The following is a 23,180-nucleotide window of genomic DNA, read 5'->3' as shown; positions in this document are numbered from 1 at the left end:
ATCTTGTCATCATATTTATAGAAATGTTTAAGCTTTTCTTAATCACTTTTATATACATTTTTCGTAATCTTCTTTTCATGATATAATTTTAAAATTTTATTCATTTCTTATCAATAATTTTTAATACAAAAAAATACACAAAATAATACACATAACATTCTTCCTTTTCCCAACCCTTCATCTTTCTTGTTATCTAAGGTCTTGGCAGAGTTCACTCACAGATCTACACGCGTATATTAGCTATGATAATGCTAGATATTCTTTTATTGAAATAAAATTACAAAAAAAAAAAAAAAACTTTAATCTACATTGTATGTATATAATAATGCTGCACGCGACAATTACCTAAGATATTTTGGCACCAAATGTGGACAAGTTACTAATGTACTAAAAGTTCCAAAAGATCTTGCTCAGTTTCCAAATCCCACATGACTATTTTTCCATCCAATCCTGCAGTTTTGAGGAACAAGATTTAGGGCTTTAGCTAATGTAGCTGAATCAAAACTGGCAAATGGAATTATAAAAGGAGTGAAGAAAAGAAATTCAGAAGATCATCCACATTGCACAAACCTGATGTGCTGAATCGCCTTATCTGTGTCCCTTGCCTGCTAAGAGGGATGATAGAACTACAAGCCCAGAAAGCCGACAGTAAATCAATGAACTTAATACAGTTTATAAATACATAAGATGCGTGAATCTAACTGTTAGTTAAATTGTATTATGGTTAACGAGTAGCAGCAAGTCCACAACATAAAATTTTAATATGAGTCTCGTGAAGAAAATAATATTATATAACCAACCAAATGAAAGTAAGAGAAGGTCGCGAAGGAGATGTATACTTTATACAGTTTTCGTGTACAACTCCACGTGTTCTTGAAGTTTCGACGGCATCATTGCTCACTCCAAGCTTGGCTTGGCCATAAAACTTCCCAAATGCTTCAGAAAACTGATTAAGCAGACAGAATTAGATAAAAGGGAGAGACAAACCTCGTGTTAACAACATAAAAAGGACAATGACATGCATACAAAAAAATAAAATAGCAACAAAGAAATGCCATACACCAATCTATCTAAAACTTGATTTAGCATTCATATATGGCTCCAAAAAGGCGGTATGATACCCAAGGGATTCAGTCAATAATAAAAAACAAAACATGTCAGTTTCTCACGACTATATTGGACAATCCTTTTTAAGAAACTTAGTTACCTGTGAGCCATATCTTGATCCAGATGATACTGCTTTCCGTTCTCCAAGATACCTGATAAAACTCCTATAGAAAAGTGATAATAAGTTAATAACCAAAATATAAGTTAAAAAAATAGAAAATAAAAAAAGACGAATCAACACACAGCAACATCTCCCACTCACAGCATGATTGATATACGAAAAACCCCACTAATGTCTAATTCTAGTAAGATTTCACACAAGTTGACATAGCCTCAATGACTTGGCCTAATCAAATTGGATACACTAATCTTATAAACCCGTATTTGAGCATTCACATACCAAATTCCTCTTTCATCTGCAGCAAAGACCATTGGGATGCAATCATATCCCACGCCTATCACCATTTTCTCAGAAACAAATAACACCTGAAAACATATCATACAAGGATCCACCAGTTCAAGAAAATATCAGCAAATTATTGGCGAAAATCTTGAAAAATTGAAAATGCTTTAGAAAGAATGGATGCTGACCCACATCACGGAGAGGCAAATCACGGAACACAACATTTTGAGCCAAAGGAGAAGGACCGACATCATCAACAAAATATATCACAGAATTATGGCCTGCAAAATAGCAACAAATACAGTAGGTCACAAAAGATTATAACAGAGATATATGAATAAAATTGCATGGCTTTGATAGAAGTTTGGCTCCAATAATTATTTTTGAGAAAATTCAGATAAGGCAAGATAAACTAATCAAATTTGTGCACCATGAAAACTTGACAACACAAGTATATGCTTCTCAATCTTCTTTGTTAAAGCATGAAGAAAATGACTAAACCTGAGTGAAACTCACAATGAGCAACCTTAACTTTGGAAAAACAAAATCCAAAACTAAAAGATAAAAACTGGCAACAACAATTCTGGTTAGCCAGCATATCAAGCCAGAGAGTAGAATATTCTCACCTACGTAAGCTAAAGTATTTCCACTTGGTGACCACTTGACTCCAAAAGTCCAAGATGATGACAAATCAAGCTGAACAATTAACTGTTACACAAGATATATACTATAAGCGGAGGCCACACTAATGCAACATATCTGTCCATTTCCTTCATCTATTTTCTTGTTCTTTTTATGACTTATACAATGGAAGAAAAATTGTATTAACAAGAAAAATATGTAGGAAACCAAAACTCAATTGATCTTATAACTTCAGAAGAATTCAATCATTTGATCAAATCAAAATGCTCAGAAGTACTCAATAAGATATCCACAGGATATGAACTATCATGAACTTCACAAGAAATTCATATACTGCAGCATGCATACGAAATTAAAATAATTTAATGTCACAGCTATTCACTAAGTTCACAAGTGCTATATTCAGCTTCCTATTTGTGCGAATAAGGATCATCAACTATCTACATCAATATAATACCTAAGCAATGAACCTAATATGTCAATACCATACTTGGCACTAAATCTGAGAACCTCATCAACAATAAAAGAAAGGATAGATATCTTGACTTTGGGGAGGAGGCTTATCAAGAATTCACATGAGGAATAAGAGTTAAATATTGAATACCTCTCCAAACCTTGACTCTTTTTTTGGATCCCTGTGCCAATTCATCATGTAAACATGAGTAGTATAACATAAGCATGAAAAAAAAATATAGGAATGTTAACCATAATCAGAGTTTCTGTTATCATACCTTGCATCTACACCTTTTATAAAGGTGGAAAATATTCGGCATTTTCCATCTGTGGATGTTGATGCAACCAGAATCTGCAGCAAAATATAAAATAAAATAAAATAAGATGCGGCTTAAACAGGTTTCTAAACGAGAGTAGACAATGATCTAACATTGGATTGTTAAACTAGCGTGCTAACAGTGTTGCATATAACATAACTAGGCTAATGATAGTCTAATAATTTTACCCTTGAGTTTTCAAGTTAATCTTTTGTCACATATAAAGTTCAAAGTACTTCATTTTGACCAACCCGATTGAATAATATGGTTTATATCATCCTCTATTTGGATGAAACAATAAATTAAATAAAATTTTAAAAACTAAATACAGAATAAATTAAGTTTATATGTTTGAAATATTGAGGATTAATAATAATAATCTATGAGTAACAAGTAGTTTTCTTGTCTATTAGCCATTAATATAATTTATTAATCACTAGAAAGAATTTCCAGAATGGCAAGGAAGTGCATCCACAAGCTTATCAAGCCTACAAGGAAGCGTTCTAGCTTCTATTTATTGTAAAATTACAAGAAAGTCTCAACACATATGAATAAGTAAGTTAGAATGCTAACATTATCAGGATGCCAAGAGACACTTGTCACTGAAGAATCATGTCTTTTCCTGATTAGTTTGCTGACCCACCTGCAGAAAAAAGAGAGGAAACAAATCAACAAAATAAAGAATAAGAACAGAAAACAGCATGCAGCATCTAATAATTAAATAAGGTATACATGTATACATTTTGATATTCTTTTAACCTCATAAAACATACAAGTTTAGAATTTGCAGAAAAGCTATTTTCAATGTCAGATTCTACTTCTAGCAGCTGTTGCACTTATATAAGATAGGAAAAGTCATAAGTATGCCCAAAAGAAAAAATGGAAAAACATAATCATTACATTGCCAGGATGAAATAAGCATGGAAAAATAAAACATATGAAAGAAGCAAGGACAAACCAGTTGTTTTCCTGCTCATAGTAGCATATACAAACAGTTTTGGCTCCACTTCCCACTGCGAACTTGTTTTCTGCTAGCACAGAACTTAGACACACATTAAAAACAAATGAACCAGAAAAACAAAAACTATGGAATAATTCTGGAAAACAAGAAGAAATGTTATATAGGAGTGATCACTTGTTAAAGAAGGGGAAAATGACCTCGTAGAGGACCAAACCTCTGACATTAACATCACGCCATAGTCTTAGCTCTTAAAATAAAATAGGACCAGAAAAAACATGACCAGGATTTAACTATCATTAGTTTATGGCAACAAATTAGTCATTGTAAAATCTTGCAACAAATCTAATAAGTGCAAACAACTAGTCAACCTGTTCAGAATGTAGGCAATGAAATAGAGAGATCTGAGTCCTACACAAAATGCAAAAAGCAACAACACCTATATTTGATTTAGATTTCAGATGACTTAGCCACCACAAACATGATTAATTCTAGGCATAAATTAAAACTTTCTGAATAATTCTTTCCTCTCAGTAAAGTTCATGACTTGAGAGAGTTACTAGGACATGGCAGCATCCTTCATACCTTTCGGACTCCACTGAACACAGAGAGCAGCCCGGTTTAGCCTAAGGATAACAAGTGTGGGCACCCATTCTGATCTCTCAAGGTTCCAGACATATCTACAGAGAACAAAGGGTTTGCATTTAAATCGTTGCAATGCAAGTGAAAACAGGAAATTGACAACTATTATGTCCGAAAGCCCAAGAGAGAGAGAGAGAGAGAGAGAGAGAGAGAGAGAGAGAGAGAGAGAGATCTATTGTTCTAGATCACACAGACACTCACGAATTCCGATCATGGGAGGCAGTAACTATTTTATTTGATCTCGCGCCCCAGTCTATCCCAGATATTATCTGGTCATGCTGTAAAAAAAAGCAACAAATTCCTCAGAAACTATTTATAAAGTCCCTAGCCAACTAGGTCTCACCTAACTATGCTGACATACAGAAGGAGAGTATAAAATCAGTACCAAAATCATTTCAATTAAGCAGAGAAAGAATATTAGCAGGGTACCTTTTGGAGAACATGCACCTTTTCCCATTTGTCTTCAACCAATCTATAGATGTGAACTTCACTGTTGTTTGGACATAATGCAACCACTACAAAAGTATATTAATATATTATTATATATTAAGAATTCATGAAGCAGCAAATTATGACCAAGATATGTATGACTGGAAGCAATGTCAGGGAAGGGTAAAGGATGGCTATCATAAAGGGCTTTCTGTATTAGCCTTGTGTTGCCACAAAACTGGTGTTTGATAACAGAAAATACTGTTGATTTTAGTGGAGGGGCAAGGTTAAGTGCATTTGCCATGGTTATGTTGGGAAAAATATTATTCCAAAACATAATCTATCCATGAGTGTCTACAATAATGACAGTAAAAAAAACTTAAGGGCTATCATGTTGTTATCCAAAACTCCAACACAGATTAGGATGATCTCAAACATCTAAACAACATGAAGGAAACTTGAACTTTCTTATTTTTCCTCCTCCTCCAAATATCTTCATATATCAAAGCAACATATTTCACTCCGCACACTACATGTATCCATTATTTACCTACGCATTGCCCTAGGTCTAGAGCTTCCAGTTTTAGTACCATTTTTTTAAACCTATGGGGCTCAATTCTATACATCCTAGATTCCTTCTACAATAGTTCAACTCACTTCCATTATATATATATAAAACACTATTCTCTAAAATTAGAAAGCACACTAAGTTGTTCAAAATTCAAATAAGCCGGCAAACATAATCTTGTTCAAACAGAAATGTGATGTCAACATGAAAAAAAAAAAAGCTACTTATCAATCATTCTCCACGATTAATCACTAACTCTTTAAACATTTTTTCCCAAGCTTTAAGGATCTAATCGCTACAAAAGCAAAACGATTTGATAGCTGAAACATGAGATATTATCATCTCCGCCACCAAACACGATGATACTTCATTGGATTACAACGGAAACGAAGAACAAAATCAAATATCAGATCGAGTCAGAATCCATTTACAAAACTATAAAACTCCGCCAATCCAAGACCTAGAAACAAATTAACAAACTACCTTATATTTTCCGTGGAATAAATTTTCGTTGAACACGAAAAAAACACACACAGAAGCTCTAAATCGCGTTAATTCCGATCGTGAACAAAAAAAAAAGAGAAAAGAGAAACAGAGCATAGAGATAGACAGAGCGAGTTACTGGATCGATCGGCGCTCCAAGCGTGGCAAGTGATGCATTGTGCTAGTTGGTGAACCGCGGTAACCGCCATTTTCTGTGCTGAGCTGAAGAGAGGGAGAGAGAATTGAGATCTGAAATTGAGAAGAAAGGAGAGATTGGTTGAGATGCTATGCTACAGAGAAAACACTGAAGTGCTTGTTGGCGTGCGAAGGAAGATGAAAGTGACACACCGAAAGGGTTTGTTTGGCACTGTTTTTGTCGTCAATTCATCATCATTATCATTTTCAATATTTTTTTGTCTATTCCACTGAAAATATGGACTGTGTCTCTTGTTTCTTATAAAATTTCCACAGTTAATCATTTTTATTTATATTTACAGTACTTTTTTTCCGCAAGAAAATTTTAGTTTGGGGATCGTTGCGGCTAATTTTTTGGTAATGGATTTTCATTAAGTGTTATGCATTGTTATAAATTATTAGTGTGTTTTTTTTATGAATATAGAGATAATTTTTTTAAATTACAATTCATAAATGGGAGATTTAAAATTGTGGGAAAGAAAAAATTTAGGATTCGATTTGAAACATAGTGAATTTTTTTTATAGGAGACTCGAACCCACAATCTCTTAATTGAGTATAGAGAGATTATGCCAAACTTAGTGAATTTAAAATTAGATGATAAACATATTGAATTCTTAGTATTATAAACTAAATTTGAAGTTTGGTTTTGTGAAGTTATTGGCGTTCGTCCGATCTTGATAAATTTAAATTTAGCCGTTGGATTAATACCAACCCTCTAATTTGTGACAAACTAAATCGAACTTTTTAATTTGTTCACAGCTATCTTCCAATTCCTAAATAATATAGAAAACCTTTTACACTTTTAGATAACATAGGTTGTGTTTGTTTATAAAGACAGAATATTGAAATACAAAATCGTGTTTAGCAGAGGAGATATGAACAGAGACAATGTGTCTAAAGACACTGAATTAGTGTATTTTATGTCCATCCTGACAGGAAGGACATGGAAACCCTAACAAGAAACACAACTTATTTTTTATTTTTTCTTTTATTATTATTGTTAATTTTTCATAATTATATTTTTTATTGTTATATTTTTCATCTCAAATTTTTTGAATAAAAAAATGAAAATAAATTGAATTTTCATAATTTGTTCTAATTTATCACCAAACAGAATATAAAATTTTGTGTTTCTATCCATCAATATCTTATCATATCTTATTCTCAATGTCTTATCCTGTTCTGTTCTTAAAAACAAACGGAGCCTATAACAGTGAATAACATTACTGTTTCTTCCATATAAAAATTAAAAAGCGGCTCATTCCTCATTGCATTGCATACTAATATTTGCAAGAAATTTATTTTTGTTATTTATATTTGCAAGAGTTTGTTTCAGATTAACAGTTTAATTGAGCCAAAATATTTATACGATATTGCTCCTCGATGAGGGAGCTATTAGGCAAACTTTGCTGTTGGTAATAATATATAAATCAACTTGCATAATGACTCTCTGGCCAAAAAAAAAATTGCATAATGACTGTTATGTACTTATGTTAGAAGAACCAAAAAGCATTTTAATTGTTAAATTTAAAAGTTAAAATACAACTTAAATAATAATGATCAAATGATAATTTATATGATTATAAAATTTTAGAGGATTGGAAAATGCGTAAAATTATTTATAACATGCTAGAAATGTTTAGAATGTAATAGTTAAATAAGAATTGTAAAGTTTAACTACATCAGAAAAATAGGTCAAAGATAATAAAGATAATGACTAGATATATATTATATTCATGAGTCATCATATTTATCAAAACAACTAATGTAGCAAGTTGAACTTTTTACAAGTTCTATTACTTTTGTTACAACTCATATTTGATTGTTGATAGTCAATAATAACCTTTCTTAACAATTAAGTATACCTTTTTATTTTGTCTATATAAAAGTTTGAAATTTGTGTGCTTTAATTATCTTTCCATATGTATTGAGTTTTAAGAAATTCTCTTTTTCTTTGTGAATGTGTTGGAAATTTGAGAGATAAAAAATATAATAGTATTATTCATATCAGTAAGTGATGTTGAGACTAATTAATTATGGGAGGTCTTCTTACATTTCTTGTTTTGGGTATCACATTTTTAAGAGAAAAGGATAAATAGGTCCATGACTTTTTGTCCTGTAGACATTTTTGTCTCTGACCATTGAAAAATACTTTTAAGTCCCTAACTTTCACAAAACTTGGACGGATCAGTCCTTGACGGAGGCATTTGGACGGATCAGTTCCTGACGGAAGCATTTGGACAGAGGAACTGATCCGTCCAAGTTTTGTGAAGGTCAGGGACTTAAAAGTATTTTTCAATAGTCAGGGACGAAAATGTTCGTGGGGGCAAAAGGTTAGGGATTTATTTATTATTTTCTCTATTTTTAAATTAAACTAGTTTGAGTGATGATTAGAAATCTTGATTTATCATCTTAGTTGTTAAATAGATAAGAATTATATATATATATATATATATATATATATATTGAAAATATTGACAAGATTAAAAAAAATTGAAACTTTATTTAGAATTAAAAAGATCGTTTGAAATTTCTAATCTTTTTCAAAAAAAACTTTTTAATATTTTTAGTGTATCTTTTTGGTTAAAATATTTTTAGTATATTTAATACATTGAAAGTTAATTAAACATATAAAAAAGTTTAGGATTTTAATTAAAAATTTCCTGTTAGTTCTTTTACCAAACCCTAAAAAGAATTGTACACTAACATTCAATTATCAATGTAAAATTTTTAAAATAGTAAATGATATAGTAAATATAATTAGATATATTCATTATCCTATTTCTACATTTTTTTAGTTCTTCAGAATTTATTTCTAATAAATGGCAACATAGCAACTCGTGAATACCAACTTGAATTTTAAGGGGTTTAATAAACATGGCTTGAGCTTAGGATTCATTACTCCCACCCATGTTGAATCCACTATCCACCCTCTCTGAATATGAACATCTTTTTGTTTGTGTAGTATGATCTGGCTGAGGCAATTGACTGGGGAAAAAAAAAAGATCTTATCTAGTCACAAGTTTACCTATATTTGGACACATTTAATAAAAGTTGGAAGAACTCATGAATAGGTAAATGTATCTTCAACTCAGCAAGTTAGACCCAGTTTTATTATGAAATTATCTAAAATATAAATATCTCTTTACAAGGACAATCAGAAAAATGGACCAGATGGTTGATATAATTACTATTACTCATCACTTATGAGTCATAGCTGATAAAGACATACCCCAGTGTACCTAAGAAAAACAGCAGGTTATAACAGTAATAGAGTGGAAAGATTATGCATGATATTCCTTGGAACTTACTAGTGAATAGTGATGCCTTCTTCTTAGCTTGGCTTTCTAACACATAACAAGCATACAAAAACACTATAAACATGAAATATTACAAATAAAGGGTGGCTACACTTGTTTCAATTCCCTTGACAGAAAATTTAAATGTTAAGAAAAATCACAATTTTCTGCAACAACGCAACGAATCAAAATAATTGAATTATGGCCCTGTGATCATTACTGGTTCAGCAGACAACTTTGTAGATGAAGTGATGAAATGCGGGTAGCATGCGTCCTTCATTTGAAAGTTGAGAGTCTGGGAAGCTTGTCTCTGAGATAGTACAATCTTGCTCTCCTAACTTTACGGTGGTTTATTACTTTGATTTCTTTGATGTTTGGTGAGTAACTGCGACAGTAAACATGTGAATCATAGGACAAGAAAAACACGATAGGGCTTCTTCATAAGATAAAGATAGGAAAATTACATTGGCCTTAAGCATATATTGATAATTTGAGGAAATGAACCATTTCACTAAAGCTTCAATAGTCAAAATCAGAATTTGTGCAGCAAAGCATTGCATATATTTATCAGTACACATGAGTATCACATGCTCCTTTCTTTTAGAGGAAAGTTAATATGACAACCCCACATTTTGAACATACATTCCCCATTCCAAATATTAGGATCACATTCTTAGTTTCTTATACACAGGAAGACAATAACTAAAACATGAAGACGTGCTTATGTAAGTGACTCCAATTGTAGCAAAAAATGAAGCCTAACATGCTTGTATGGACCCTAGAATGACGATATCTTCAATTATGATGGTCTATGATCCTCTGCTTATTTCCTAACAGTTTACTTTCAAAAGGTGCATGGTACCAATTTCAAACTGTCTGACAGTACTAACACACCACCAATGTCACAATGTTAAGCATCAATTACATGGGAGTAACTGCTTCATTTTTACCCTCTATTATTTTTTTCAGGGATGCAGGGAAATGATAGCATAACTATTTCCTAGTGATATGTGGTGAACTTGGAATGCATCCAAGAGAAAACTATTGCATATAGCATAAATGATCTCGGAGCAAGCGGGAAACTTACACTGGGAAGACTATCTCAACTCCCACACCAGCAATGATTCTTCGGATTCGAATGGTAGTGTGAATACCGGCATTCTGTTTTGATATGACAATACCTTTATAGGTGGACAACCTACGCTTATTCTCAGGAACCTCCTGTAGTTGGTCGAAAATAGATCATCGTCAGATTCAACTCCGCAGAAGTGGCTTGCTAAATTTTACTTTAAAATAATCTTAGAAAAAAAAAAAAGAAACCAACAGGATACCAATTTGATTTGCACAATGTCTCCAGTCCTAAGGTCTGGAGTTGGTCTCTCCTTATCTGAAGCCTCAATTGCTCTTTGATTCAATATCTGCATGAACGGCAGCATGCACTCTCAGATACATACTTGTTTCCGTGTTGAAGGTGATATTACAAGTTACACAGACCTAGCTAGTGACAATACACCTATGCTTTTGAAACTTCAAAATAGAAACTATAAAAATGAATTCATTCCAACTTCCAACTTCAAAGACCATTTATGAGTAAAACAGATCATTTTTCACATTGAACTAAAGCAACACTTATTTATGAGTACTCATTGTGTCTGAAATGTTACATACAATGTGAATGTGTCAAGGTGTACAGACAGTTTGAAACCAAACAATCACGCAAACAAGTGAATGCTCTTAAAACTGTAGAAAAGCAAAAGTCTTATGTGCTCCCAAATTACGAGAAAAAGTATTTCTATGTTCCATTAATCACTTGATCAGTTTCTGTCCTACCATTTTATTAAAAGACGACGAAAAAGAAGTCATGAAAATAAACTCGTGCCAACATCTCCACAAAATTACTTTTCCTCGGCTCCAAAAACATAAACACTATATTTACTCATACAAACACATTTTCACAATCCTAGACAACCTCTTGCAATAAAGGGATGAAGAACAGGATCCAAATTATCATAATCATGACTCCTTAATACTATGTATTTTTCTTTGATGATTTTCTTAATCTTATGCAAAATTAAACTCTGCAATGGATAGTTATCTCTATCTGGAGGTAGTACCTAACATGCTGCAACATTGATGAATCTTTAAACAATGTGCACAATTAAAACTACAATTACTTGAATCATTGTATACTAACAGTAGGAAACACAAACACATTACACAATGAGGTAATTAAATGACGAAATTACCCCCATAATGTCACCAAGCTTGACTCGAGGTTTTCTTGGAGGCTTGGGTTCCTCCTCCACCTGTTCTTCCACTCCTGCTTCAGCTTCGGCTTCCGCTTCGGAAGAAGCCGAAGCTGATTCTTCTCCTCCACCTTCGACATTATCATCCGAAGCAGCAGCATCAGCACCTTCAGCATTGGAATCAGCTCTGGCTACAAAAGTAGCAGGCTTTGCAATGAGAGGAGCGCAACGCCATGAAACCGAGCTCGAAATCAATGGCGCGTTGCGACGAAAAGAAGATACCATAGCAGAGAAACCTAACGGCTTGGATGGAAAACATTGATTGAGGTTGGTTTGCAGTATTGAAGAAGAACCAAGCATCATGGCCTGCTGCATATGGATTTTTTTTTTTAAAATTCACATTAAAAATTAATTCATGAATTGGTTAATTATATCATAAATAATTCGAAGGAAAAGAAAAAGAAGAAAGGAGATGGAAGGAACCTGAAGAACAACTTGGGAAGCCATGGTGTTCGATGAGGAAGAGATGGAACGGTAGCACTCTTATCTGCTTCTATCCATTTTTTTTTTCGTACGTGAAACTTTTTTAATCTTAATCTGGGCTTTATATTGGGCTTGCTCAAAATTTTCGGCCCAACTGTATAAAACAAAGGAAAAAGTATCCAGTACCAAAAATTTGACCAAAAAGTACAGGAAACATTTCAAGTGCACCGGAGAGTATCGGTGCACTAGTTGTTTTAACCGTTGATTTCAATTAATATATATTATATATATTTTTTATAATTTAGATCAACGATTAAAACAACTGGTGCATCGGTACTCCCGGTGCACTTGAAATGTTTCCAAAAGTACAATATACACACAGAAAGAACTCATCATCTCTTAAATAAGTAATGAAGATTTAAACCTCATTTAGACAAAAAGTTTTCAAATTTCGGCTTAGTTGTTCTACTTATTGATGTGTTTATAAGCTAATAAATAATTAAACATTTTACTTAACAATAAATACTCCTACAATAGAAAAAATAATTTACAAAACAAGATACATGAAAAAATAAAAAAGAGAGACAAACATAAAAAAAAAATGAAAGCAATTGGTTGTTGAATCTTGAATGGTCCTATTAAAGTGTGTTAGTTAGGACTTAAGTTGGAATTGTGATTATGTTATTTAGTCATTATTGAGTATTGATGACATTTTCAATTTCACTAAAAAAAAATTAATGACATTGCTAATACTCGCACAAATCTACTATAGCTGATTAATTATAGTTTATTATCTAAAATTTTGAATGATAATAATATCATCTTAATTATATATATATATATGAAAAATTTTCAAGTGTACTAGTACACTGGTATTTCAGTGATTTTTAACCGTTGATCTTAATTATAAAAAGTATATATAATATATATAATTAAGATTAACGGTTAAAAATTACTAAAACACCGATGTACGGTATATTTAAAAACTTTCATATATATATATATAGAGAGAGGAGGGAGTTATTTAAAACAAAAACAATAAATAACTCATTGACTTTTTAAGTTTTTATTTCGAAAATAAATAAATTATTAATTAATTAAAAATATAAAAATAATTTTTTTAAAAAAAATGAAATATTTAATTTTTTTTTTAAATAATCTATTTATTCTTATATATTTTAAATAAAAAATAAAAAGACTCGTATTTAAAAAATAAAAAATATTTTTATATTTTTAATTAATAAACAAATTAAAAAATCAGGATATATTTATCTTTTTCTAAAAAAAATATATATATATGGCGGTATAATCAAGTCAAATAGTTTGGTAGTAAAACTTAATTGCAAGTAGCTTTGCTTGGTTCTTGAGCAACACATTGGTCAATTTTTCATTTCATTTACCGGTGTCTTTGAAACGCTTTTTAAGTCCTCTTAACATTTTGATCCATTTCCGTACCAAGTTTCAGATCCGAAGCACTCATAGTTCAAGATCCGATCTTTCCCCAGGTTAGTTCCGTTCTCCATGATTACTTCAATGTAGCACTCTAGTTACAAAATTATATGGTCGGCGTCAACAAAAATATCTCTTTGATCTCAAACTTTCGATTTTTTTACGAAGCTTCTTCGTTCGTAGATAACACGACCTAAACTTTAGTCTAAAACGGTCTTCTGTTTTAATTCTCTCTCTTTTTTGTTGTTATTTTTTTTTAATAAAAATTATTTTGTTTTTCTTTTTTTGATAAAATTACTGGCCTTTTTTTTTTCGAGCTTCATGTTTGGTTTAGCGCGAGCTGATTTTAGTTCAAGCGGATTTCTGAATAGTTGTTGAATACCTGCAAAGAAAAGAAAAATCGTTACTTGCCTTTTTTTTTTGTTGATTTTGTTGAATATTTATTCGATGCTTTAGCTACTTTTAGGATTATAGCATGGCACGTTGGTTCTTAATCTTGGAACTGTTGGTAGTTGTGGTTTGGCAATGCATCTAGATGTTAAAAAAGCTAAATGAGTAGTTGAGTGGTTAAATATAACAAGAACAAGAACAGGAATATAGTTGAGATCATTAAGAAGAACTTGTATTCAAATGACTTTTCCGCTGGCACATGTGTGATCTGTGATTTATAATCATGGGGAACTGATTTGCTTCTTTCTTAATCAAATTCCAAACTTTTGAAGTTTTTTTTTTTTTTTTCATGTTTTCTTTATTGGAAACTTGTGTTCAGATTTAATTTGAATATAATTTGGCAGATGTAGGCGCCACCTCTGAAAATTTTGACTTGCACCTGAATCTGAAAAGTTGCCGTCATCGGTTTATAACTATAGAGCAGCTATCCAAGAGATCTGCAGCTGTTGCTTCTGCTGGATTGGATTCGGAATATATCTCGGTATATACCAAGGGCGCATCTGCGCAAAGGCAATCTTGATTTCACGAGTTAGATTATTGAGGCAGGGTTTATGCCTGAACAGAAGTTAATGCACTAGTTGTCTTTGCTCCCAAATGATCTTATGTTGGATTTGGTTGTAAGTGAAGATATTAAACAGATTTGTGTGGGATATCTACATTGTCATGGATATAACTAAAAATACAGGAGATGGTACAGAGTGAATTTTCTTCAGAGGTGGTTGACTTCACCGAGGTCAATGACGTCAACAATGGAAGCATAGGGTCTGGCTTTCGTCGAGAACCTTCATTTTCAGGATGGTGTGATGATAATGGAACAGTCCATTTGGAGCAGCAACTCAGGGATGAAGATGTTAGTTTAGAGGAAGACTCGGATTTTGAGTTGCCTTTTCCTCAAAAGAACGAGCAGCAAAGCATATCTTTTGATAGAGACAGACGCTTTCACCTGAAGTATCAGCAAAGGAGGAGTATGCAAAAGAATTTTACAGGTACCATGGATGTGGATTCAAGTTATCAGAGCGGTAATGGATCTGGAAAGTATGTGCCTTTTGATGTTGAAGACAACTCGGAAAGGGGGATGACTGGTGTTGACTCCTCCGTTCGTGCGGTTGATACTGGATCTTTTGTAAAAGGCTCCAAAGATCCTATTTCTGCAGCAAATATCTTAAAGACATTGTTTTTTATACTTGTGTGGTACACTTTCAGTCTATTTTTGACCTTGTAAGTTCCTTGTTTATGCTTTGGTCTTCAGAAGCATTGCTACCTGCTTAGCGTATTTATATTCTTTTAACTTTTATCTCTCATTCTAATATTTTGAATAGGTACAATAAAACTCTTTTAGGAGATCATATGGGAAAGTTCCCAGCTCCCTTTTTGATGAATACCATCCACTTTGCAATGCAAGCTATTTTAGCTAAATCTATCACCTGGTTTTGGTCTGAGAGATTTGAAAGCAGTGTTGTTATGTCTTGGAATGACTACTTCTGGAGAGGTATGATTCCAATTTCTTCTCCCATATTCTTTAATACATTTTGCTGACAATTTGTTGCTTTATTATTCTTACAGCTGCCAAATGTTCCACGTCACTTAACTTTTCTTCATATTGCTTTAGATTTGCAATGCTTAGTGGTTGTAGCTCTTCTGGACATCAATGTTAGATATTTGGGGTATGTTTGGCTGGAGGATAAAAAAGGGGTAGAAATTATCACAAATGTGCTTTACTGTCCACCCAAACAGACCATAGTTTATTCTATTTGAATATGCTTTTAGTTTCGTGGAACTTTGCTAGACTTTTATCTATATGGATGCTCAACTATGTTCACATGTTGAATAGATAACCTAATAATCAGTTATTTCTATTTGTTGATTTAAGTGCAACTTTTACACTCAAATGCACAAAATTGCTTGCAATATGAATTGATCTTAGCAAAGGATGGTTGGAAGTGAGTCAAGTGACACTTCTATTAATTTTACTTCCTCTCATCTTCCACCTGAAAGCGCACTTTTTTTGGCAAATTTCTGCCATTATAATATTAACCTTTCTATCAACTAATGCCACAGATGGAATTTGCCTTTCACAGTTGTACCAACTGCTATTGGAACAGCGATGGATGTTAACCTGAGCAATGCATCTCTAGTTTTCATCTCTGTCACATTTGCTACAATGGTAAGTAGCATTTCTTTTCTTTTCATGTTAATTGAGATAAATGTCATTTTGAGTTTATTTTCCTGTTTTAATGGAAGTAATCATCCTTCCGAACCTTAATCGCATTCCTTTGCTCTTTTCAGTGTAAATCTGCTGCTCCAATTTTTCTACTTCTGTTTGCGTTTGCTTTCAGGTGAATTTCTTGTAATTACCTCTGTAAATTATGTGGTTATTTGAGGGAAAAAAAATTAAATCTTAAGGAGCTGCTCCAAGAAAATTGTGGGAGTATTATGGAAAGCAAATATTATTCTTGAGAGATCTCAAGTGACGTACTTCAGATAAAAACGCTCTCAGCTATATATATAATTTCATGTATATAACATTATATACACATTATAATCTTACCTAACATTTAAATATAAATATATGTTGGAAGGTTGGAGACACCAAGCTTTAAACTATCAGGCATCATCATGGTAATCTCCATTGGGATACTATTAACAGGTACAAATGAGGCCCTTCATTTTTCATGGTGATAATTTAATATTTTAATATGTATCTCAAACCTTGCATCTGGATTTTATTTTTCTTTGGTATAATGCAGTCGCAAAAGAAACAGAGTTTGAATTATTTGGATTCATACTTGTCATGCTTGCTGCTGTTATGTCTGGCTTCCGCTGGTGCATGACTCAGATTCTTTTGCAGGTATTATGTTTAGATTTCATTTTTTCTATATTATACTTTTTCTACAGATGCATTATACCTGCATTACCAACACACAATTGCACTTGCACAAGCATGTTCCTGTTTTATTATTTTTGCCATTCTTTATAACCTAAACAATGCTGCTTCATGTTTTTTGGGTTTGGACCTGATTTTTCATTCTCGTCCTGCGTGTTGAACTGCAAAACCAATTGGCAGAAAGAATCCTATGGTAAGTTCTGTGAATCTCACTAGTCTCGATTAAAATGATTGATATTTACATATTCATTTTTGCTTTTGGTCAATCAAATCCATAAATCCCAATATGTGAATGATCCTGATAGATTCAGCAGCTAGCAGAATTGATAAGCTTTGTTGAAGAACTAGGGATTGCAAATCACAGTCCCTATAGGAATACATGGTTGGAACTACCAATTATGGAGGGAGCTCAGCCTCTCCAATTCTAATAGATTTAACAGAAAAATGCACAAAACTGAAAACTAACTAGTCAACTAGTATTTTTAGGCAGCAGCTAGGACTAAGACTACTACCCTCATGCCTGTTAGCTTAGCTCAAAAGGAACAAACAGCCAAATAATGCCAGCAAGTAGAACTACTTGCCTCTCTTCTTGTAAACTAAACCAAACTTGTTTGGGGTCACCCTATCAGATCCTAGGAGTATAATAAACATAAATTAAATGTTAGTTGTGGGTGTGAATACTTGTCAAGGAAACAATATATTTCTTTTGAAAAGTTTAGGATAAAAATATTTTTTATTCCTGTATGCAACAGTATATTTACTTTTGTACACATCAACAACAACAACAAAAACAATAATAATGGAGATGCAGGGGAATGAACCCTGTACCTCTTGCATGCAAAGCGAGCGCTCTACCATTTGAGCTACATCCCCAAATACGATACACATTCTTAAAATTTAGTTTAGTTCTTCTTACCAAATACCAACTACCAAGCCGTGTTCAACTTGGTGGCTTTAGCTAATTTAATTGTTATAATACCCCGAACCTGAACATGGTTTGTTAAAGTTATAAAAAAGGTGAAGTTTAAGGACCAAATTGAAAATTAATCTGATGTGTCACCAACGATAATTATTTGTTCCTTGTGAAATTCAGTAATAGTTTGCTATTGATACATGACACATATTATTGTTTTGATTCCTATACCTCTTGTGAATTTATGCCAAGCCTGCTGTATTATAGCAGCAACAAACAACAGGGATAAAATGGGAACAAATTTAAAACTTTTTTAATGTGTGTAGGGATTAAATTAAAAATGAGGATCACATGTAGAGACTATTTTTAACAAAGTTGGAAAGAGAAGACAATATAAAATTGGAGCATCAGGAATCTTCTTTAACTTCAAAATAAATAAATAAATGTTCCTGTAGAGAGCCCAGGGCACTTTAAATCCAAGCACTTCATGTGGACTTTGGAGGTCTTAAATTATAGATGGATATTGTTTATTTGAAGACTGAGGGAGCTAACTCTGAATTCCATGTTCTAGTGCACGCTTGTTAATGTTTCACTTGATCCTCCCTTGAATTTCCTCCAGCTAAATATTTATCAATGCTGTCATATTTTAGCAAAAAATTTATTTACCTTTCCAGATGATACTGATTTCAGGTCTAAAAAATCCGCTTACCCTGATGAGCTACGTAGCTCCAGTCATGGCAATGCTTACTGCACTTCTTTCGCTTGCATTAGATCCATGGGATAAATTCCGAGAAAACCAGTACTTTGATAATTCATGGCACATAACACGAACTTGCTTGCTGTTGCTTTTTGGTGGTGCACTCGCCTTTTTTATGGTAGGCTTATATATTCCCTTTAAGATGCATACATGTTTTGTTCCTCTTTCCCTTTTCCCTGACACCAAAAAAGCGAGTTTTACATATTTATTACGTAAATTACACTGTCCTGACCTCCCCTGCCATTTGGTGAAATTCAACCTGGCTCTCCTCTGTTTCTAGATCATACATTGACTTCCCTTGAAATTTTGGTAATAATATGTACCAAACGCCTCTAATGGGAGGTCAACGTAGGTTGAATTGTACTGAACTCAAGGGAGGTAAGTGTAACTTTCGAGTTCTATTGATGTTAGTTAATGCTTGACTTGTTTCTGGTTTGACATGTCTTAGAACAGATTTTATTTATTTACAGACATTAGTTAATGTTAGCCACTGATCTTTCCTACATTTGGATATTTTATTTCTTGTTGCGTAGGTACTAACAGAATATGTTTTGGTCTCGGTAACTAGTGCTGTCACAGTCACAATAGCGGGGGTTGTAAAGGAGGCTGTCACCATATTGGTATCATTCCTTTCGATGACTTTGTTCACTGATATAATTATCCAGTAGCATCCCCTCTTCTTTTTGGCTCAGATTTCTAGACTACATGTTTACTATGTGATATTCTACTTGTATAACTGAACTATATAGCTTAAATGCATATTTGTATCTATAAACTTTTCACATCAAGGTTGCTGATTATACATGATACATCTACTTGAACTTAAATCTTATGTGTTCTTGCTGTTCATATGTAGGTTGCAGTATTGTACTTTCATGATGAATTTACTTGGTTGAAAGGATTTGGTCTATTCATTATCATCGTTGGCGTCAGTTTATTCAATTGGTACAAGTAAGTCATGAACCGATGTATATTTCAAGTGACAGTTCCTAACATGCAGTTGTTTTATGTTGTTTAACTAAGCCAGCTGATTTAACAAAGGGATAAAAATGTTTTTCTTATTTTTTTTTTCCCTTTTATTTTTCGTTTCAGATACCAGAAGCTTCAGAAGGGGCACACAAGTGAGAATGGTGTGTCAGAGCATCTTGCAACAGATTCTGCTGCCAAATATGTTATTCTTGAGGAGATGGATGAACATGGTGATGCCATTTAAGACCTTGATGCAACAAAGGACCCAGAACCAAGTAAGTCTTTCATTGGGTGCAAGATAAAATATGCAATGTTTAATCCCTTCATTTATATATTTACAAGTGCACTAATGAGTTTAATTTTGATGCACATTATAAAGAGGTTTAAACAGTCAATCTAATCAAATTCATGCATTTAGATGACTTTTTAAGGTAGTAGGTCTAAACTCTTTTATACTAACCATGCATGAAAATTAAATTCTTTTCTAAATGTCACATGTGTACTTAGTCACATTACTATTTACTGAAGTTGGTGTTTCTAAATTTTGTGCATATCAAAGCCTCAAATTCTGAAGAACAAAGGGAGCAAAATTATCTTTCTGTGACTTGCATGTTGGCTAGCAAGGTCTCATATTTTCAGATTTCAGATAGCCATGATGTCCCTTGTTGGAATTTTGATGTTAATTTTCGTTTGAGCTTTTATGAAATTGAGAAAAAATTTTCAAGCTATAGTTGCCAAGATGGTACCAATACCAAATCCAGTCTTTGTTGTATTCTGGTTGAATATGTGAATAATCAGATTTTGGCATTCTTTGGAGTGTATAACATATAAATGAGATCACAACAGATTGGAATAGATGATTTTTTTTTTCAGGATTGTATAGAAATCATTTCTCATCATGATGATGGTTATTTTGCATGTATAATAACGATATATACTATATGCAGTTAATAATTTCTTATCAACGTGGAAGGTAGTGCCCATGAGGCCATGACTACAACTTCTCAAATAAGTGTTATTTGTAAATGTATTTGGATTTTGGACCCAAATAGATAATATTAAGGAAATTATCTCCTTTTCATAATTAACTGATACCTAACTATACAAAGAGAGATAGAATAAATAAAAGAAAGGGTACAACAAAAGAAAAAGTTAATAAATATAGTTTTGTATATTATATATATTATAGAAGTTTAAGTAATGTCAACAAGATTTTAAAAAAAAAAAAGTGGTATATTATTTACATGATAAAAATTCTGATACAGTTAATATCATGTGAAGTTAATAGTTGAGAATTGTTAGATAATAATCTACTCAAATTTATCAAATTATTCCATCTTTTGATTTTTATCGATGAGATATGGTTAATGTTACATAGGGTCATTTGGGAACTTTAAAAGTAACTTTTTTTTAACTTTTGACTTATGAAAAGTAGTAGTATTAATATTTAGTACAATTTTTAAAATTAAATTATAGTTTTCTAAAAAGTTATTTAAGAGCTTATAGAGAAGTTAAAAAAAAATTTAGGTTAATAGTTAATACCGTATTATTGTAGGCAATTGAAGTAAGTGGCATTGGTTACACTTTTGATATGATTTTTGAAACCGAGATATTTTTTTATTTTTTTTTTTTTTTTAGGATTTAAGCTCTCATTTGCAAATAAATTTCACTCAAAAGAAATAGCCAAAATTGTCCTTAAAAGATACCTCAATCTCCATTTTGATCTTCGAAAGATAAAGATAATCAAAATCGTCCCTGAAAGATACTATTGGTTACGTTAGTCCTTCCGTCAGTTAGATGATAACGTGTCACGTTAAGTGTCACGTGGCATATGATGACGTGGAGGGCTAATGCCACGTGTCACAAGATGATTGGTTGACATGTCAGGTCAGTGACACGTGGCATACCACGTAACATTTGACATGTAAAAAAGTTATTTATAATCAAAATAGTCCTTGAAAGTTTAGACGTAAGTCATTTTCATCCCTAAAATTTTAAAAATTAATCAAATTAGTCCTTATATAAGTTTTTTTATTTTTTCTTGATAATATTAAATTTAAAATATTTTTTGATACTACTAATTTTAATAGAAATGTAATTGACAATCAAAAAATTAATAATTGTATCTTTTCTTCTTAAAAATTTTTCAATAAAAATATCTCTCTCCTTTAATTCTTGTCAAAATCTCTCTTATTCTTTTCTATTCTAAAACATTTTTCTTGCATTATTACATTTTGTTGATATATATATATACTCAAAATTGAAACATAAGTATTTGTTAACCTAAACAAAGTTATATGCTCAAAATCAAAATTTATATATGTTAACCAAAATGAAAGTAATACGGTAATAAAAAAAAATATGGTTAATAAATTTTTATTAACTTTGTTTAGGTTAACATACATAAATTTTTATTTTGAGCATATAACTTTGTTTAGGTTAACAAATACATACATTACAATTTGAGTATATATATATTCCAGCAAAATCTAATAATGTAAGAAAAAAGTTTTAGAATAGAAAAAAATAAGAGAGATTTTGACAAGAATTAAAGGAGATAGATAATTTTATTGAACAAATTTTTAAGAAGAAAAGATACAATTACTAATTTTTTGATTATCAATTATATTTTTATTAAAATTATTAGTATCAAAAAATATTTTAAATTTAATATTATCAAGAAAAAATAAAAAGATTTATATAAGAACTAATTTGATTAATTTTTAAAATTTTAGGGATGAAAATGATTTACGTCTGAACTTTTAAGGACTATTTCGATTATAAATAACTTTTTTACATGTTAAGTGACACGTGGCATGCCAGGTGTCACCGATCTGATATGTCAACTAATCATCTTGTGACACGTGGCATTAGCTCTTCACGTCATCATCCAACTGACGGAAGGATTAATGTGACCAATCGTATATCTTTCGGAGATAATTTTGATTATCTTTATCTTTCAAAAACTAAAATAGAGATTAAAATATCTTTCAAGACGATTTTAGCTATTTACTCGTCAAAATTATTTAACAGATTTTTGTTACAATGACTTAATTTCAATCGGGTATTGTATCCCTTTTTTATCCGAACTTTATTAAACTATGTACACCTTAGAATATGTAGCAAGTAGCAACTCCTTCAGTTATAGGATATTTCAATAATTTTTAATTATTGATCTTAATTATAAAAATTATATAATATATATAATTAAAATTAATTGTTAAAAATTATTGAAATATCGATGTAATGATATACTTAAAAGTTTTTTTAAACTATATGCTATTATTGTGTTGATTACAGAAATGTGTGAGGACATTTTTTTTTTTATGTTTAATTAAACTCCCGTTTCTCATATCGAGAACGGATATTCCTTTTCTGGCTGAGGGAGAACAAGGATATTCCTTTGGACAGATGTGCTTTTTAGTTTTTCCTCACCTATAATTTAACATTTAATAATAATGTTAAAAAAACAAAAAATACTGTCGAAATTTATTTTATTTAATATTTATTAATTATTATAATAAATTAATAA

The 23,180-nt window shown here is 31.8% G+C and overlaps 3 protein-coding genes across 5 annotated transcripts; 1 reads left to right on the top strand and 2 right to left on the bottom strand.

Annotated features, from left to right (window-relative positions):
* Positions 1-72: 72 nt before the first annotated feature.
* On the bottom strand, positions 73-6,452 carry LOC107632723 (actin-related protein 2/3 complex subunit 1A). Its single transcript, XM_016336408.3, has 16 exons — positions 6,351-6,452; positions 6,142-6,251; positions 4,952-5,037; positions 4,724-4,800; positions 4,466-4,560; positions 3,881-3,950; positions 3,496-3,565; positions 2,884-2,957; positions 2,757-2,787; positions 2,137-2,218; positions 1,703-1,791; positions 1,508-1,593; positions 1,208-1,271; positions 840-946; positions 571-626; positions 73-450 (listed from the first exon to the last, which is right to left on the bottom strand). Exons 2-16 carry the CDS (start codon positions 6,209-6,211, stop codon positions 380-382), a joined length of 1,128 nt encoding a protein of 375 aa, XP_016191894.1. The 5' UTR covers positions 6,212-6,251; positions 6,351-6,452; the 3' UTR covers positions 73-379.
* Positions 6,453-9,562: 3,110 nt separating this feature from the next.
* Positions 9,563-12,345, bottom strand: LOC107632600 (large ribosomal subunit protein bL19cz). 2 transcript variants are annotated; one of them, XM_016336292.3, is made up of 5 exons: positions 12,227-12,345; positions 11,744-12,112; positions 10,829-10,915; positions 10,585-10,718; positions 9,563-9,882 (listed from the first exon to the last, which is right to left on the bottom strand). In XM_016336292.3, exons 1-5 carry the CDS (start codon positions 12,248-12,250, stop codon positions 9,774-9,776), a joined length of 723 nt encoding a protein of 240 aa, XP_016191778.1. In that variant the 5' UTR covers positions 12,251-12,345; the 3' UTR covers positions 9,563-9,773. The 2 variants fall into 2 exon arrangements, with proteins under 2 accessions (XP_016191778.1, XP_016191824.1); XM_016336338.3 differs by having other exon boundaries at positions 11,744-12,109; positions 12,227-12,309.
* Positions 12,346-13,542: 1,197 nt separating this feature from the next.
* On the top strand, positions 13,543-20,613 carry LOC107632521 (putative sugar phosphate/phosphate translocator At1g06470). 2 transcript variants are annotated; one of them, XM_088500775.1, is made up of 13 exons: positions 13,547-13,731; positions 14,470-15,343; positions 15,445-15,614; positions 16,204-16,289; positions 16,412-16,461; positions 16,705-16,772; positions 16,873-16,973; positions 17,190-17,202; positions 18,613-18,797; positions 19,213-19,299; positions 19,536-19,630; positions 19,772-19,923; positions 20,208-20,613. In XM_088500775.1, exons 2-12 carry the CDS (start codon positions 14,814-14,816, stop codon positions 19,890-19,892), a joined length of 1,506 nt encoding a protein of 501 aa, XP_088356901.1. In that variant the 5' UTR covers positions 13,547-13,731; positions 14,470-14,813; the 3' UTR covers positions 19,893-19,923; positions 20,208-20,613. The 2 variants fall into 2 exon arrangements, with proteins under 2 accessions (XP_088356900.1, XP_088356901.1); XM_088500774.1 differs by lacking the exon at positions 17,190-17,202 and having other exon boundaries at positions 13,543-13,731; positions 18,597-18,797.
* Positions 20,614-23,180: the final 2,567 nt, after the last annotated feature.

The sequence above is a fragment of the Arachis ipaensis genome, chromosome B1, assembly GCF_059453495.1.
Source record: "Arachis ipaensis isolate K30076 ecotype BB chromosome B1, ASM5945349v1, whole genome shotgun sequence".
NCBI lineage: Eukaryota > Viridiplantae > Streptophyta > Magnoliopsida > Fabales > Fabaceae > Arachis > Arachis ipaensis.
Note: the sequence above shows the minus strand (reverse complement) of the source record. Positions and strands in the feature narration are given on the sequence as shown.